Consider the following 18,033-nt stretch of genomic DNA (forward strand, 5'->3'; position numbering starts at 1 on the left):
TGTGGGGGGCTGCAGGCTAGAGGGAAGGGCTGTGGGGGGCTGCAGGCTGGAGGGGTTAGCTGTGGGGGGCTGCAGGCTGGAGGAGAGGGCTGTGGGGACTGCAGGCTTGAGGGGAGGGCTGCAGGGGGGCTGCAGACTGGAAGGGTTAGCTATGGGGGGCTGCAGGCTGGAGGGGAGGGCTGTGGGGGGGCTGCAGGCTGCAAGGGAGAAGCTATAGGCTGGAGGGAAGGGGTTACAGGCAGGAGGTGGGGGATATATCTCCAGGAAGCTAGGAGGAAGCAGAAAAACACTTCAACATCCTGTCAAAGCCCAGAGGCAGCTGGACACAGTCACAGCATCCTGGCTCCTGAAGGACCATGCAGAGGGCCCCAGAGGGGATGAGGCTCTCTTTCTAATACAGGAGAAGGAGGCTGGCGTACCCACAGTCATGACAGCAGCTGCACTACTGAAGCCACACCCTCCCCTCCCTTGGCCCTTGATATATTCTGTGGACTCTGTCCCTAGAACAAGGAAATGGATGGATGGATGAATGAGGCCAGAAGGTGGGAGCCTCAAACTGATTTGAAATTGCAAGAAAAATGTTAGTTAACAAATGGCATCTGAGCCGGACAGTGGTGGCGTACGCCTTTAATCCCAGCACTTGGGAGGCAGAGGCAGGTAGAGTTCTGAGTTCAAGGCCAACCTGATCTACAGAGTGAGTCCCAGGACAGCCAAGGCTATACAGAGAAGAAACCCTGTCTCACTCTGTCACCCTGGAACTCACTCTGTAGACCAGGCTGGCCTCGAACTCAGAACTCTGCCTGCCTCTGCCTCCCAAGTGCTGGGATAAAAGGCATGCGCCACCACTGCCCCGCCTGTCTCTCTCTCTCTTTTTTTAAAAGATTTATTTATTTATTATATATGAGTACACTGTTGCTGTCTTCAGACACACCATTAGAAGGCATCAGATCCTATTACAGATGGTTGTGAGCCACCATGTGGTTGCTGGGAATTGAACTCAGGACCTCTGGAAGAGCAGTCAGTGCTCTTAACCCCTGAGCCATCTCTCCAGCCCCTGTCTCTCTTTTTTAACACAGGTTTTTATGTTGGCTTCAAACTCATATGACCCTGAACTTCTGATCCTCCTGCTTCTACCTCCTAAGTCCCTGGTTTACTGTGTGGATGCTAGGGAGTTATTCTACCAATGGAACACCCCTAAAAGTAGCACCCCTAGCTACTGCGGGGACAGGAGAATGGCAAGTCAGAAGGCCATCTGGTCAACCTAATGGAACTTACTGGAAAATAAAAAGTAAAACCAGAGGTGGGATGTTTATAGCTCAGAACCATGCCTGAGGGTGAGCAAGGCCCTAAATTCAATCCCAGAACCATAGAATAACAACAGCAATAATTTTGAAGAAATTATTTTTCTACATAAAAAATATGCAGGCTACATAAAGAAAAGCCCGCAAGCCCAGAACTGAAGATTCTGTCCACGGTGGCTTATTTTCTCAGGGGATAGAAGGCTGAATTTCCAGGGTGATCTCACCACACAAGCATCTGCCTGTACAGTTTTGCGTCTGTGATCACATCGCATATAATGTGCTAGCTTCCCCGCCCCCCCCCCCCCCCCCCCCCCCCCCCCCCCAGCAGCAGCCCAAAACATTCTGGCTGAGTTCTCATCAGCGACCCAGCTTTCCTAGTCAGACAAAGAACACGAAAAAACACAGTAGAGGAACCGGAAGATGACTTCGGCAGGCTCTAGAGGAGCCGGGGCTCCAGGGAATAGGTAGACCCGGAGACATCAATTACAGAAAGCCCCAGGCTTTCCCGACCACAGCACAGGTGTTTGCGATAATCAGTTATCTCCACTGATAACTGCTGAGACAGCACTTAGACCAGACACCCTCAGGCCAGTGTAGGGTATGGGTTGTGACTGCACCGATTTGCTCTTCACAATTCTGCTAAGTCAGTCACCGGACAAGCACACAATCAACCTGTGATTCAGAGACTACTAACGACATCCCTACCCGATCACTATCCTCCAACTGTGAGCACAAAGACACCAAACACCCAAACGGTTGTTACTCGGGTGTGACTAGAACGCCAAAGGAAGGAAGGAAGTTAGCTTTTTCTGGCGGCTGTGATCAAGGAAGGCTTCACGGATGAGATCCCCTTGAATCCGAGTCTTTAAGTTGGCCCAGAGGTCTCACACAGCCCAGGCTGGCCTCGGAACCATGCAGTCAAGGATAACTTTGATCTCCTGATTCTCCTTCCTCCACCTCCCAAGCGACTGGATGATCAGTTTACAACCTGAACCATGTCCGGTTTGTACAGCAAGGAGGACTGAACCCAGGCTTGCCTGAGTACACAAGTACTCTACCATTGGGGCCACAGACGCAGCCTGGAAGAATACATCTTGTTCCTATCAATCCTAGTGCCCAGATGGTGCCTGGCACATGGTACACTCTCAGAAAGAGCCTTGAACAGTCACCTCTGTGGTCTCGGGAGCTTTCAGTCCTCAGTGTCAGCAGCTCGGTGCTGTGAGAGGTGCCATTCCCTCTAGGCACTGACAGTGTGACTTACACCCCCCAGAGAGCCTGCAGGAGATGCCGAGGAAGCTCAGGGGCCACCTAGCAGCTGACAGCATTTGCACACTAACCTTCAACCAAAGGGCACGGAGAGGATAAAGCATCCCCACGCAGCTGCTGGCCTGGATGAGGCTGTGAGGTGGGGGCCATGCTTCCTTCCTATGTTTCACTGAGCAAGATCACACAGGAGGGGCTGGCTGCCCTCGCTGAGGGAATGGAGAGAAGTCCCCTCTCTTTCTCCAGAGAATGACACACTCTGCTGTCCTCAGTGGACTCAGGTGACAAAAACAAGCCCTTGGATTGACCTGACACATAGCAAGTTTTGAAAGTGGCTGGACAAGCTTAGTATAACAGCTCATACCTCATACTCTCATGGCTGAGGCAGGAGGATTATGCTTAAGACCAGCCTGTGCTACGTAGACAGATTATGATGGGAAAAAAAAGAAAGGAAAGAAGGAAGGAAGGAGCTGGTGAGATGGTAATGAAGACAAGAACAGTGGTGGTAACCATGGCAACCAGGGAGCAACCAGAGACCTAAGAGCAACAGGCAGGAAGGTGAGGTAGGCTGGGTGCTGGAGGGAGCACCTAACGCCACAGAGCAGCCAGTCCCCAGGACACAGGTCTCTGGACACACAGAATCCACCCTGGGAACCCATGATGACAAGTAGGCCACAGGGAAAATTTAAATGTATGCAGAGTAGAGGACCCCCAACGCCCCATCAGGACTTGGCTGCTTGAGCTGGGTCCTACCGCTCACTCTCCAACATGGGTCACTTTATCACTGTCCTTTGTCATCTTGGGGGAAGGGAGGACTATCCTCTTTCTTTACAATTTCAATGTGATTTTATTTAGTTTCTTGTCAGTCTGACATAAATGTTCTGAGCCCTAGAATCTGTGGCAGCGACTTCACGTGGCAAAGGGGACTTTATAGATGTGATTGGTGGAGGTGTGAATGAGGGATGACCACCGTTAGCTTGGCTAAACGCCGCTATAAATTCCTAACTGGAGAAATAGGAAGGTAGGAGAGTCAGGATCAGGAGCTGGTGTGAAAAAAAGCCTACGCAGACACTGCTGGCTTTGAAGGGGAAAAAAGAGACCAAAAGCCAAGGGCACAGGAAGGTCACCATTAACCGCTGTTCTCATTAATACAATCAACTTGTTCATTATACCTGCAATGACGAGTAGAAATGACAGAAGACAGTATCAAGCGCCAGGAAGGACATGAGGACAGATGAGAGACCTGCAAAGCTGGGGACATCATCAGAGCCTGGTAAGTGCTACAAGAACCAGCCAGGACTGCCTAGACCCTCCCTCATTAAAAATAAATAATAAACAATCAGGACCCACTAGGGCAGGCCTGTTAATCAAGTTACTAGGAAGGGTGAGGCGGGAGGAGTCTAAGTTGAAAACCATCCTGGGTAACTTGGCAAGACTCTATCTCAAAATGAAAAGAGGAAGAAGACAGTTGGGGCTGCGGCTCCATGGTAGCACGTCCCTGCACACGAGAGTCCCTGGGTTCAAGCCTCAGTATTGCCTCTCCCCCCACACACACCAGATCTACTGCAAGTTAATTCCGAAGTGCATCCATGACATAAATATTAAAAGGCAATATAAAATTCCGCTCTCGGAAACAGGCCTCTGGGGACGGATGCTCTGAGGCCGCTGGCCACCTCTGAGGATAGAGTACACACAAGTCTGTAGGAGAGGCACTCTGGGACACAGGATTGCAGGAAGACGCCTGGCACAAGGCCAAAGCAGCCATGTGGTCAGGGATATTGACAGGGGCCATTTGCTCCACACTGATTACGGAGTTACTGCTTCAAAGGGGACAGTGGGACTTCCTGTGCAAGCTCAGCCTTTTGGCATGGCTGGGGACCACATAGATAATAGTGGGGTGTGTTTATGCACTCCCAAGTGCTCCCAGTACACCATCGTGAAGGAGAGCCGCTCTACCCCAGGCTCAGATCCTAGCAGGAAAAGGAGGCATGCATGGGTATTGCCACATGCTCCAAGGAGTGCTGGCCCCCAAACCACCTGGCCCCTGCTTATGGCCTATCTATGAAATGTCTGACTGCTTGACTCATCAGACATACAGCCCTGAAGTCTGGAGACACCCCTTAACCAATGAAGTGGGGACACAAACTGGTAGCCATGTGCCCCAGCCTCCTTCCAGATCTTGAAGGGTCCCAGCAGAATGGCATCCTGTTCCCAACAGCCTCACGGCCTGGCATGAATCCTCTTTACTACTTCTCCACCCTTCTGCCTCACCCAACCCACACCCTCGCTCCTGCTTCCTGGGTCTACCCCCACCCCCAAACCCCCGGCCTGCACCCAGGCCCAGGGCCCAGCGTCAGCTTGAGCCAAGCCAAATCAGTGCTCAGGAGAAGGCAGGCCAGGTGGACAGAAGGTGGCTGAGCCTGCTGCTTTAGACCTGCCTGAGCGGGGGCTAGCTCTTCCAGTGGGCACAATGGGGCACAGAGAAGCTAGGTGACTTACCAAGGTCACACAGCTCACATAGAATGGAGTTCAGATTGGACGCCAGGAAGCATGGATTTCCTTCTTGGAGTGGAAACAGAAGATCCGGCACTTACAGATGGGGGTGGAGGGAGGGGTGCTTAGGCCCTAGCTACCACGAACATTATCAAAACCATGAACTCTCTTCAGGACCTTGTCATAGTCTCTCTCTCTCTCTCTCTCTCTCTCTGTCTCTGTCTCTGTCTCTGTCTCTGTCTCTCTCTCTCATATACATATACCCGTATGTATGTGCGTGCACACCCACATACATGTACATGTTACACACGTGGCCAACTCCATGAGGACAAGGGTGACATCTGAGTAGAGCGGGACATTTACCCTGGGCCTTAACTAGTGTAGAGAAGCCTTCCTAGAAAGTGAAATGGAGGAAGACTGCCCACAAGTTCTGAGGAAGAGAGGGAGGGCAGCAGGGGCAGTCTTGGTCATTCCCAGCACAGGGTCCTTCTGGGACAAAAGCCATAAAAATACTGTTAGGAGTTGCGGGGGTGGGGATCCCAAAGTGAACTCAGACCTGGCAGGAGGACCAGGTCACAGGGATCAAGAACAGAGCCCAAAGGCCTTATTCAGTAGATTTAGTAAATGAAAGACAAGGCCAGCAGGAAGGGCAGAGCCCTGAGGCCTTTCAGACTGACAGGCAGGAAGGAGGGCAGAAAGGAGACCGGTGAAGAAGTCCCAACAGAGGAGGGAGGGGGCAGAGTGAAGGGAGGGGGCAGGGTGAAAGGAAGGGGAGAATGGAGGGAGGGGACAATGAAGGGAGGGGGACAGTGGAGGGGGGACAGTGAAGGAGGGGGACAAGGAGGAGGGAGGGGACAGTGGAGGAGGGGACAGTGGAGGGAAGGAAGGGAGGGGGGCAGTGCAGAGGAGAAGGAGGGAGGGGGAGACGGGGAGGGGACATGGGAAGAGGGGGAGGAGGCTGGGGGGGGAATAGAGGAGGCAGAGGTAGGAGCAGTATAGGAGGAGGGGTTAGTATGAAGGGAGGGGACAGAGAGGTTTTCTGAAGACCAAAGTCTCTGGAGACACCAGAAAAGGTAAGTAAAATAGGAAGAAAAAAAAAAAAAAAGACAAAGAGGCTGGGCACGGTGGCAGCTCATGCCTTTAATCCCAGCAGACAAAGGCTGGTGGATTGCTATGACTTTAAGGCCAGCCTGGTCTATACAGCAAGTTCCAGGCCATCCAGGACTCAACAGTGAGACCATCTTAAAAAAAAAAAAAAAGAAAAATTAAACTGTGAAGGGAGAGGCTGGTGTGTGTGTGTGTGTGTGTGTGTGTGTGTGTCTGTCTGTCTGTCTGTCTGTCTGTGTCTGTGTGTGGCGGGAGCGAGGCAGGGAGGTTTATAACATCCAGAAAACTCAGAGGGAAGGCTGCCAAGGCTGCATCAGCTCCTGAGGGTGGAGATTAAAGAAGCCGTTCTAAAGAGAGAAGCACGTACTACTCATGAGGAAGAGACACCTGCCAGCCTATACCTCAAAAATGACCACAAACCCAAAGGCAAGAAAAAACTTCACCAAGCTGTAAAGCCAAAGGCCTGACACAAAGCCCATGTACTCAGCGACAGAATGTAGGGCAAGCATCAGTGGAAACCAAACAATGTCCAAGCTACTCAACACCCTTGAAGGTAAATAAAGTAATAATCCACCAGGTATGGTGGCTCGTACCTTAATCATGGCACCTGGGATTATCTTTAGCTACAAGGCCAGCCTGATCTACACAGTAAGTTCCAGGCCAACCTGGGCTACAGTTTCAAGACCTTGTCTCAGAAGGAAACTAAAAGAACTCAAATGGTTCGGGGAAGTCAACAATCTATAGAGACAGCTTCAAACATGGCTGGATCAAGAGTGTAACCCTTGCCAACTGGTCTCCAACCCTGACCTTTGCCTGAGCTGCCCGCAGGTTCTGTCAGAGACAGAAGGGTCCTGTGACTCCAATCCTTCATTCTTTCTGGGTTTAATCCCAGAGAAAGATTAAAGGACTCTTTCTCAACAGCCCTGTCCAAAGTCTCAGTCCCAGAAGCCAGCCTGATCAGCTTGAGGGATCACGTGAGGCGCCAACCTTGGGCTAAACATTGTGATGAGGATGGCTCGCCTGGATTAGCCAAGCCTGGGTCACGTGCCATCTGAGAGCTGTTCACCCCCAATCCTCACAAAGGATGGGATGCAGATCAATGTCCTTAGCATTGGTGTCCACAGCATCAAGCTACTCTGCTGTGGGCGGACCAGAGCATCATGGGAGTATCACAATCACCCAGCACCTCTGTCAACCAAACTTCATTGCTGACAGTCTCTTGGCATGCCCTTCTCCAGGGACCACCCCACACATCCATTTTACTTCAGCTTGCCTTGGCCAGGTACCTCCCAGGACAGCTACGGTGGTGTGCTACGGTGGTGTGCTGTACGCACATTGAGAATCTACTTTATACCAGGCAGCATGCGTGCCTGTATCCTGTCACTTTATCATCCACAACCATCCTCATCTCACAGTCGTAGAAACAGAGACTCTGGGAGACCTGCCCAAGGTCACACAGCATAGCCAAGCTTCGGTGAGAGGAAAGACTGGATCCTTCATCTGTGCTCTTCCCCACAGGCTCTAAAATCTACACCAGAACACTGGATGCATTCCCAGAAGCCTGGGTTCTTTCCAAAAGAAAACTGCTTCCAGCAAAGACTCTGGGTCCATCAGGAGAGGACCTGGTTAGACAATGTTGCAGTTAACAGAGCATATTTTATAGAGCCTTTAAAGGGGTCACAAGAAAACAAAACAAAACAAAAGGTAGTAAAGATGGAATGCAGCCCCAGAAGGAAAGGTGGGTGGTCCAACAAACAGCCATAGGACGGCCCTACTTTGGACCAGAAAATACATAAAGAAATGTTTCAAGAATACAGACAAAGACTAGGTCCGTGGTCACGTGGCCAATCCTCCTGGGAGAGCATGAAACATCTGCTGAGCATAGGATATCACCTCAGTTCTCTGAGTAAGTCCACAGAGTAGCCACCGGTGCACAGAATGAATGGATAGGGCCAGTGAACAATGAAAAGGTGGATACATTTCTGACTGGTTTTCACCTCCTCTTTGTACTGAGTCTCCCACTACCCTAGAAGAACTTTCTGCAGTTGGGTGTCCCAGTTGATAAAGGGGTTGCAGCACAAGCTTGAGGACCTAGGTCTGGATTGCCAGCACTCTCATAAAAGCTGGGTACGGTTGCATGCTAGTAAGCCCTGGTGTGCACATCATCCACAGGCAAGCTCCAGGTTCACTACAAGACCCTGTCTCCAAAGGTGGCAAGCTAGCAAAGTGGCTCGGTGGATGACAACACCTGTTCCCAAGACTGACCGCCTGCATTTGATCCCTGGAATCCAGGCGGCAGGAGAGAACAGATTCCCACAAACTGTCCACTGACCCCCCAACATGTATACCATGGCACATACACACATGGGAAAACAAACAAACACACACATTTTAAAACAAAGTAAAGAGTAATCAAGGAAACACTGATCTCTGCATTTCACATGGGTGAACATACACATGCTCCCACCACATGCATGCACATACACATGCTCCCACCACATACATGCACATACACATGCTTCCACCACATACATGCACATACACATGCTCCCACCACATACAGGCACATACACATGCTCCTGCCACATGCATGTACATACACATGCTCCTGCCACACACATGCTCCTGCCACATACATGTACATACACATGCTCCTGCCACTTACATGCACATACACATGCTCCTGCCACACACATGTGAACACACATGCTCCCACCACATACATGCACATACACATGCTCCTGCCACATACATGCACATACTCCTCCCACATATATGCACATACTCCTGCCACATACATGTACATGCTCCCACCACATACATGCACATACACATGTTCCCACCACATACATGCACATATACACATGCTCCCACCACATACATGCACATATACACATGCTCCCGCCACATACATGCACATACACATGTTCCCACCACATACATACACATATACACATGCTCCCACATATACATGTGCACACACATGCTCCCACCACATACATGCACATACACACATGCTCCCGCCACATACATGCACATATACACATGCTCCTGCCACATACATGCACATACACATGCTCCCACCACATACATGCACATACACAAGCTCCCACCACATACATGTGCACACACATGCTCCCACATATACATGTGCACACACACAAAGGCTCTTGAGCTGCATGTGCAGTACAAAAACAAAATGTGACTCCAGATAGCTGAAGCCTCTGTGTATCGAGTATGCCAGACCTACGAGCCCCGCTTCTACAGCTGTCATGTGGATGTGTGCACCCCCTCTTGTTGGCAAGGGGTCCCTCCATCTCTGTGGGCTGACCCGTGATGCTGCCTGACTCTGCATGGCTCTCTGGGGACCCTGTAGCCTGCAGCTCAGCTGCTTCCCCTACTTTCTGGCCCTTACCTTTCTGCCACTCTCGGCTTGTTCTCTTCTTTCACAGGACCTCCACGTCCCCAAATAAAACACTAGTCCTACTCAGGGACATTTGAGGAACTTACTATCCCCTAAGCATACACTCCTGCTGTCTGCACTGTGGCAGAAGGGTCAACAGATGGGCAGCTTGCCTGCTCTGGGAACATGAATCTGAACTCAGAACATTGGCACTGCCTGCACCCCGCATCACCATGGCAACTGCTTCTCCCCATGGACTAAGCAACTCAGCAAACAGACTCAGGCTAAGGTTAGTGCCACAGGAGGCCATCGCAGGTTGGATGTAGGCGGACCCACTGTGTGCTGGGCTAAGCACCCACTGAGAGTCTCAGGATGAAAGTTACAGGAATGGAAAGTAACTTGGTGGTTAACTAATATTTATATAGTCATTCTGTTATTAATTTTATACTTATTAAGACGACATAATTTCACAGGAAAGGCAGAGTGGAACTCTACACATCTCTGAGGTGCTTGGAAATTTAAAAAAAAAACAGCAACAACAAAAAAGGCTTTCTTCTAGGGCCTACCAAGACAGCTGACAGGGAATTAGGGCTCACCCTACATCACAGTGAGCAAATCTAATCTGAAAACCATCCCACAAAGAACAAGACCCTGAACCACTTCCTTGGGGCCAGGAGCAATGGGTCCCAGAGTCCAGTCCTAGCTCTGTTCTTCCTAGGTGTCAGGTAAGTCACTTAACTTCTCTGAGCCTTGGTTTGCAATCTTCAGAATGAGACAACCCACGGGAAGCATGCTGACACCCGGGTCAGGTACAGTGGTAGGTAAGATTACAAATAAGAATGCTGAGGGTGGGGTCCCTGGCTCAGGAGGCCTCAGCAGGGGAGGGACAGAGAGCAGCCATGGCAAGCAGAACCATCTGGACAATGTCCACCAGATGGCTGGGAAGAGAGCAGGCTGCAGCTGCAACCACAATTCCACAGTCCATTCACAAGGACCAACAAGCAGCCTGCTGAGCATTTTTAGCTCACATGCCAGACGATTGCCATCCCATCCCTGTAGAGGGTTAGCAATGGGAGATCTGAGCAGAAAAACCACAGCCCACCGGAGGAAGGAAGTGTCCCCGAAACAGCATCCAGGCCGGATGTGCGGCAGCAGGAGCATCAGTTAGGAATCTACCAACAGGATGCTTGGCCTTCAGCTCTGACACCTTCTCCAGCTAATTGGAGAAAACAGTCACAGAGGCAGGAGGGCTGGGGACGAACTCCCGCTGGGGAGGGAAAGGGACCTGCGGCACCCAGCCCCAATCCTGCTGATGGTGCGCCAACTTCGGGAAAGTGGATCCTGCACTTGTCCCACGTTGGAAGCATTTGCTGCAGTCAGAGCAGCTGAGATCCTGCTCTGGAACCAAAGCCAGCACGCTGACTCGACAAGCATCCCACTTTACGCCGCCGACGTTGTTTTAAGTGAATTATTTACAAAAGCAATGAGTACGGAGTCTAGCGGCAACTCTCAGGAGACATTTTAGCCCGGGAGAGCTCTTACACGCGAACACACAATCTCACTTACACACTTCATCTTAGTACCACACAGCACAAAGTGAATGCTCATTGAGGCGAACTAAATGCAAAAGATGATTCAATTAAAAAAGGCTGCCCAGCAAGGTGACGCATGCCTGTAATCCTAGCATTTTGGAGGCAGAGGCAGGAGGATCAGGAGTTTCGGGCCAGGCTTAGCTACATGGCCAAGTTTGAGGCCAGAAAGCAATTAAAGAGTTGGGTGGCACAAACCAGGAAGCAGAAGCAGGAAGATCCACAAGTTCAAGGCCTGCCCGCACCTCTGAGCGTGAACTTGTCTCAAAATAAAATGGTTTAGTTTTTAGAAAGGCTGAGATGTACCTCAGTGGTAGACCATGTGGCCAGCATATTCAATGCCCTATGTTCCCTACCCAGTACTGGGGGGGAGGGGGAGGGAAGAAAAGAGAAAAGGAAAAAAGAAAGCAGTTAAGGAAAGAAGTCACATGACCCTGGCTTGATGGGGGTGGGGGAGGAAGTTCTGTTTGTCACCAATGACTGGCCGGCAATGTCCAGAACACTTACACACACTTGGGATCCAATCAATCTCACAGCGACATCAAGAGAGATCAAGTGAGGAACTGTGACCCCCCACAGGGACCGGGCCCCAACCCACCTAGCTGGAAAGCAGCCCCAGAGGGATTCTAACCCACAGCCATCCCCAGGAGTCTACACACCCTAGCTTCTAGGTGGCTGGCTTTTGTTTGACATTACTTCAGGAGACACTAGGCCTGGGATCTCTTACTTCCAGTCTCTTTAAAGGCTCTTTTGCCGGGAGGGCAAGAGGGGGATGCCCAGCCCAGGCTGGCCTCCAGCTCTCCATCCCCCTGCCTCTGTTTCTAGAATATGCTGAGCTGCTCTGCACACCAGCTCCTTTACAGATCTCAGGACCAGCAGTGTTGAGCTGCTTCTGAGGAGCCTATGGCCATTCAGGCCCTGTGTTCTTTCATGGTCCACAAACTCCACACACAAACCTTAGGGTTCCGGTGGGACACTTTTAGGAAGTCACACATCTGCATGACTCCACCACACCAAACCACGGAGTACTTCAGCTCCCGGGGCTATCCCTCATGCCCCACCCCAGCCAGTGGCGATTCTCTCCAAAGGAAAGTGGCCTCTGGGACCTCACAAGTCAGCTTCACTTTATACCAAGCCTCAGAGAGCAACATCGGGTATATGCTCTTGGTCTCTTGGTACCCGTCTCTATACTCGTCAAATGAAAAGCTTGTACAAACGCAGATACAGACAAAGGTGGAAGGGAGAAAGGAGGGTGGGGTCCTGGGTTCTGCCTTTAGCTTGCAGCCTCCAGGGGCTTCGGCGTTTATTGTTCACTGACCAATCAGAAAGGGTGCAGTTTTAACTGCCCATTCTGACCTGGAAACCCAGTGAACCACGGGGAGCGGAAGAAGCTGTCTGACACTGCCAGGGGAGGAATCAGGGGAGGGGGTCACTTGATGGTGATGTCCACAGGGGTTGGGGGCAGGGTGGAAGAGAGATACACTCGGGACTTTGGAAAGCTCAGATCAGAGCTTTGCATGGCTGTGCACGCCCACCATACCAATACTAGACGCTCGCAGCAGGAGGATGGCCAGTTGGAGGTCACCCTGAATATAAAGTGAGCCCCTATCTCCAAAAACACAATGACAAAAACAAAACAAACAAACAAACACAACCCCAGCCCAGATCTGTTGCTGCTTGGATGCCCAGCACCTCGCTGCTCAGGGTGCCCACCCTCTCCCAAAAGGTCTCAGGTCGCCCTACCTGTGCACTGCTGGATGAAGTGCTGGTAATCCGCTCCCTGATCGCCGGGGACAATGGTGGCGCCGTCGTATCTGAAAGTCACCCTTTGGGTTGGAGGAAGAAAAGAAAACAGAGGTGAGCGGCGGCGGCGGCGAGCGGCACGAAGCAGGTCACTACTGGTATCCCCGGCCCCGCGGCGTTGCTCACCAGATGACCGCCGAGCCGTCGTCCCGCACTAAGTTGTACGCCGCGCGACACGCCTCCTTGTCGATCTTCGTGGCCATGGCCGCCGCGAGGACACTGCCGGAACCAGTGAACGCGTCCCTGATCCGCTGCGAGGGTCGAGCGGGCTCCGAGAGTGAGCAGGGGAGGGCGGCCGCTCGGAACAGCAAGCTTAGGTCCTCGGAGAGGGACCCGCGGTTACTGCAGCGCCGGAGCGCGCGCCGGGACTCCACTCCCATGAAGACCACGCCCCTCTGCTCCCATTGGTCACGAGGGGCGGGGGCGGAGCGTCTCGCACATCCCGCGGCCAATCCCAGCCTGTGTGGATTGCGCAACTCCACGGAGGACTGGAGGAGGGGCTCTTCCTCTTCTTCCTTTCCTCCGCCTTCTTCCCTCCGTGGGCCCCAGCTCCTCTCTTCTTCCACCACCTTCTGCGTTCTCCGATCTCGCTCTCCTTCCTCCTTCCTCTTTCCTTCCCTCCCTCCCTCTCCTTCCCTTACGCCGTTGCCTTCCTCTCAGCGTCTACCTTGTTCGCCTTTCTTTTCATCTCTCCTATTTATCCCACCCCAAGCCCCTTCTCCCTCCTCCCTAAGGCCTCCTGCCTCCTTCGCTTCTTCTCCCCCTCCATCTTCTCTCGAATCTTCTTATTCTCTCTTCCTCCCTCGTCCCCTCCACCTGCGAGCTGAGCTGCAGAGCTCTCCGCCCCTCCTCCTTCCCTCCAGAAAGCTAGCTTAAGTCAGCGCTCAGATGAGCCAGGCTGGCCAAGGCTAGCTCCCTAACCCAGTGTTTGTTCTTTGGATTTGGAATGGAAAGAAGTGGAAAGAAAGGAGGAAGCGTTTTATTTGGAAAGGGGCAGACTGGGAATCACTGTTGACTTTGTAGCCTGGCTATCTGCAGTCATGTGTGGGGGGGGGGGCGGCATCCTTAACTCCCTCACTGGGTCACTCATTCGCTAATCTTCCACTATCTGTCCTACCAGCAGGTGAAAGGCTGGCTGGCTGGCCCCGGAGGCCCAGCTCTAGAATTCTCTGCCCCAAGCCATAGGGCAAGCCCTGAAACCTTTCCACCAGTACTGCTCTCTCCCCGTGGTAAGAATAACATAGCCAGCTTCATCGGGTGCCTTCAGCTGTAACTGAACTGATGTACATAAGCCAGGGCAGGCATCGAAAGAGGTCACTGTTGGTTTGCTGTTAGCTGAAACAGATCATAGAAACTGAAAAGATCGGGGAATGTGTACAAAGGATAGGCCCGAAGCTGTGGCCCAGGGAGCCAGCATCTGTGAGATCCCAGGTTCTCTCTCTTTAGTCTGGACACAGTAGCTCACACCAGGCAGCTCCCAACTCAGGAGGCTAAGGAAGAACCATTGACAACCATCCTGGCTGCACACCGATTTCCAGGCCAGCCTGGGCTACAAAAATAAGACCCTGTCTCGGATTAGGAGAGATGGTTCATCCTCCTCCAGAGGACTTTAGATTCTTTCTCAGTACCCATGTCTGTAATTACAGCTCCAGGGGAATCTGATGTCCTCCTCTCACCCCTGTAGGTATCGTACACGTAAGCAAGCAAGAGGGCACGCGCGCGCGCACACACACACACACACACACAGGGTGGGGGGTGCTGCCAAGAAAAAGTATTACCTTCCTCAAAATGAAAAAAAAAAAAAAACAAAAACCTAAATCCTTGAAAACTATTTACCACTCAAATCACAAAGACTGGTCAAATGTGTGACCAGTCAGGTCCGATGGATATTTGTGTCTATGTGTGTCTGTGTGTCTGTGTGTCTGTGTTCCTCCCTTATGACCATGTGAAGCAGAGGACCTCAGATGCCTCCACCTTGTCTTTTCAGTCAGGGTCTCTCACTGGCCTGGAGCTTACCAAGTCTGGCAAGCCATTGATACCCAGGGGTACAACTCTTCCCCAATGTCCCCAGCATGGGGATGATAAGCAGAGCCACCATGTGGCTCTATTTTTTAAAAGTGAGTTCAGGGGGTCAAATCAGGGCCCCATGCTCCCCTGGCAAACATTTTACTGATTAAATTATTTCCCCTTCTGTTCGTGTGTGTGTGTGTGTGTGTGTGTGTGTGTGTTGTTTTCTGTTTTGTTTTGTTGCTTTGGTTTTTTGTTTGTTTTGTTTTGTTTTTGAGATGGAGTCTCGTATAGCCCAAGCTGGCTTCCAATTTACTATGTGGCAGAGGATAACCCAGAACTCCTGATACTCTGGCCTCCACCTCCCAAATGCAGGGATTATAGGTGTGTACCACCATGCCAGGCCATGAAAAGGTTCCAGAGAAGGGCATCAGAACTCCAGTTCCAAGGGATTGTGAGCTGCCTGCCCTTGATACTGAGAACTGAACTTGGGTCCTCTTAAAATGCAGCAAGTGCTTTAAACACTGAACCATCCCTCCTGCCCCTGTCTTGTGTTTGCTTGATTAGTTGGTTTGATTTGTTTGTTTCCCAAGATAGGGTTTCTCTGTGTAGCCCTAGCTGTCTTTTAACTCACTTTCTAGACCAGGCTGGCCTCAAACTCAAGAGATCTGCCTGCCTCTGCCTCCCAAGTACTGGGATTAAAGACTTGTACCACCATGCCTGGCCTGTGTTTGTTTTTAAACCATGTGGATATATTGTTTTATATATATATTATTATATATTCAATTACTACCAAAGAGCCAATTATGGTGGTGCCTGATCTTTAATCCCAAGGCAGAATCAGCAGACTGATCTCTGAGTTGTAGGCCAGCCAAGGCTACATAGTGAGTTTCAGGCTAGCTAGACCTACATAGCAAAATCCTGTCTGTCTCAAAAACAAAGGAAAGGAAAAAGGAAGGAAGAAGGAAGGAAGGAAGGGAGGGAGGAAGGAAGGAAGGGAGGGAGGAAGGAAGATACTAATTACTACCAATAAAGTGAAGTCAACCTTACATCTTCTGGATCTACATTCTAGACACCATGATGTCAGTCGTGGGTAACCGGAATTAACTCCCCAGGGCTGGCAACTGTTCTTTCTGTTCCTTGCTGAGAGCGCCCTCTACTGGGAGGAACATGTAAAAAGGTTTGTTTGCCAGGGAACCTTGATTCTGAGTACAAATCCCGTCTGTCTATTCAGCTAACACAAATAAAACAACTACATACCAGAGATGCTGTGTTGTAGTCCTTGACCTCAGTTGGGATCCATAGAATATGACAACACAGAAAGTAATTTGGCTGGGTGTGGTGGTCTGCACCTGTAACCACAGGACCCCAGAAAAAGAAGCAGGAGGAGTGACAGATATTTCAGGTCAGCTGAATCTACAGAATAAGTTCCAGGAGAGCCAGGGCTACAGAGTAAGATCTTCTGACAAAAATCAAATAATGGCTCATTGTTTTGGCTCTGTGTATAAAGATGCTTGGTACTAAATCGGACGACCTGAGTTCCAACCTGGGATTCACATAGAGGAGTGAAAATTGTCCTCGAACCTCCATGGCAAAATGCAAACACACACACCTAAAAGGAAATAAATATAATTTTAAAAACCATTTTAGGGGCTGGAGAGATGGCTCAGCAATTAAAAACACTTGGCTGTTTTTCCACAGGTTCGATTATCGGCACCCACATAGTGGCTAACAATTATCTGTATGTAACTCCAGTTCCATGGGATCCGACAGCCTCTTCTGGCCTCTGAAGGCACCAGGCACACACGTGGTATACAGACATACATACAGACAAAATACTCAAAGTTGTAAAGTGTGTTAAAAGGGGCTGGAGAGATGGCTCGGTGGTTAAGGGCACTGGCTGCTTTTCCAGAGGTCCTGAGTTCCAATCTTCCAATCCCAGGAACCACAGCTCATGATTGTCTGATGCCATCTCCTGGTGTACATATGTACACGCAGACAAAAACACACATATACATACATATATATACATATATACATATATGTGTATATATATGTATATAGTATACATATACGGAAATAAATAGATATATATTTCTCTATATATATAATAGATAATACATATTTATTTATTTAATAGTAGATAATATATATCTATTTATTTCTGTGTGGCACATATGAGCCCTAAGTCAGCACAGCGGATTCTCACTGAGGCCTCAAATGTCCCCCCTCCTCCTGGTTTTCACCAGCACTCCAGTGTTACAAACGTACTTCTGAAAGTCTCCACCCACAGCCTATCCCACAACCTTCTGTTTCACAGCCCCCGCTGGTCACTCTCTGAAGTCTCCTGACTTTCATCTTTTAGTCTTGTCTGTCTACCCCTAGAAGAACGCCAGGCACACCAGCAGAGGTTTGTCTATCTAGGTCACCAGAGATGCCCATCTCCAAGAGCCACAGGAATCCTATACATACACACACACACACACACACACACACACACATCCCTCCAGCTTTCAAAGGCCTTGTCAGGACCTGTTAATTGTCCCAAGAGATGGACAGTGGCCACCGTAGACTGGAGACTAATTTCTGTAAGTCCCTTCACAGACTCCTCTCAGCCCCGCGTCCACACCAGAGAAGCTATATATATGATATTATATGAAATGTAATCGCAACTCTATTTTTTTGCAGCATTATATAGCACAACAGTAATGGTATCCTGTGTGTTGGTTATCTGGCACTGTCCTATGATCCTGCACAGAGTGCCAGACAGCGTGTTAAGTTCTGTGGGGCTGTTTTCCGTCAGCTCTGGCTTCTTTCCTTACATATTTTTCTTAGAGGATGTCACACACATGTACAATGTGTTTCCCACCCTTTTATTTCTTAGTTTTTAGAGACCTCTTAGAGCCCAGGCTGGCCTCAACTCCTGGTCTCACTGCCTCTGCCCCCAGATGCTAGGATTACAAATGTGTTCCATTAGAATTAAGTATCTGGCTCTTCACAGCTGCTTCTCAGTTAATTCTCAAATTGGCTCTGGCCTTGGATCAGCCCAGATGAGAGCTGAAGCCAT

General features: G+C 50.4%; 1 protein-coding gene across 1 annotated transcript in view; it reads right to left on the minus strand.

Moving 5' to 3' along the window:
• Positions 1–13,337, minus strand: part of Cotl1 (coactosin like F-actin binding protein 1) — a 33,468-nt gene extending 20,131 nt beyond the window's left edge. Inside the window, exons 1-2 of the mRNA XM_028753382.1 lie at positions 13,086–13,337; positions 12,900–12,982 (exon numbers count right to left, since the gene is read on the minus strand). Coding sequence (XP_028609215.1) covers positions 12,900–12,982; positions 13,086–13,162 — 160 coding nt within the window. The 5' untranslated portion in view covers positions 13,163–13,337. The remainder of the gene's footprint in view (positions 1–12,899; positions 12,983–13,085) is intronic.
• Between the last annotated feature and the right edge of the window lie 4,696 nt (positions 13,338–18,033).

The sequence above is a fragment of the Grammomys surdaster genome, unplaced genomic scaffold (assembly GCF_004785775.1).
Source record: "Grammomys surdaster isolate TR1022 unplaced genomic scaffold, NIH_TR_1.0 128, whole genome shotgun sequence".
Taxonomy (NCBI): Eukaryota; Metazoa; Chordata; class Mammalia; order Rodentia; family Muridae; genus Grammomys; species Grammomys surdaster.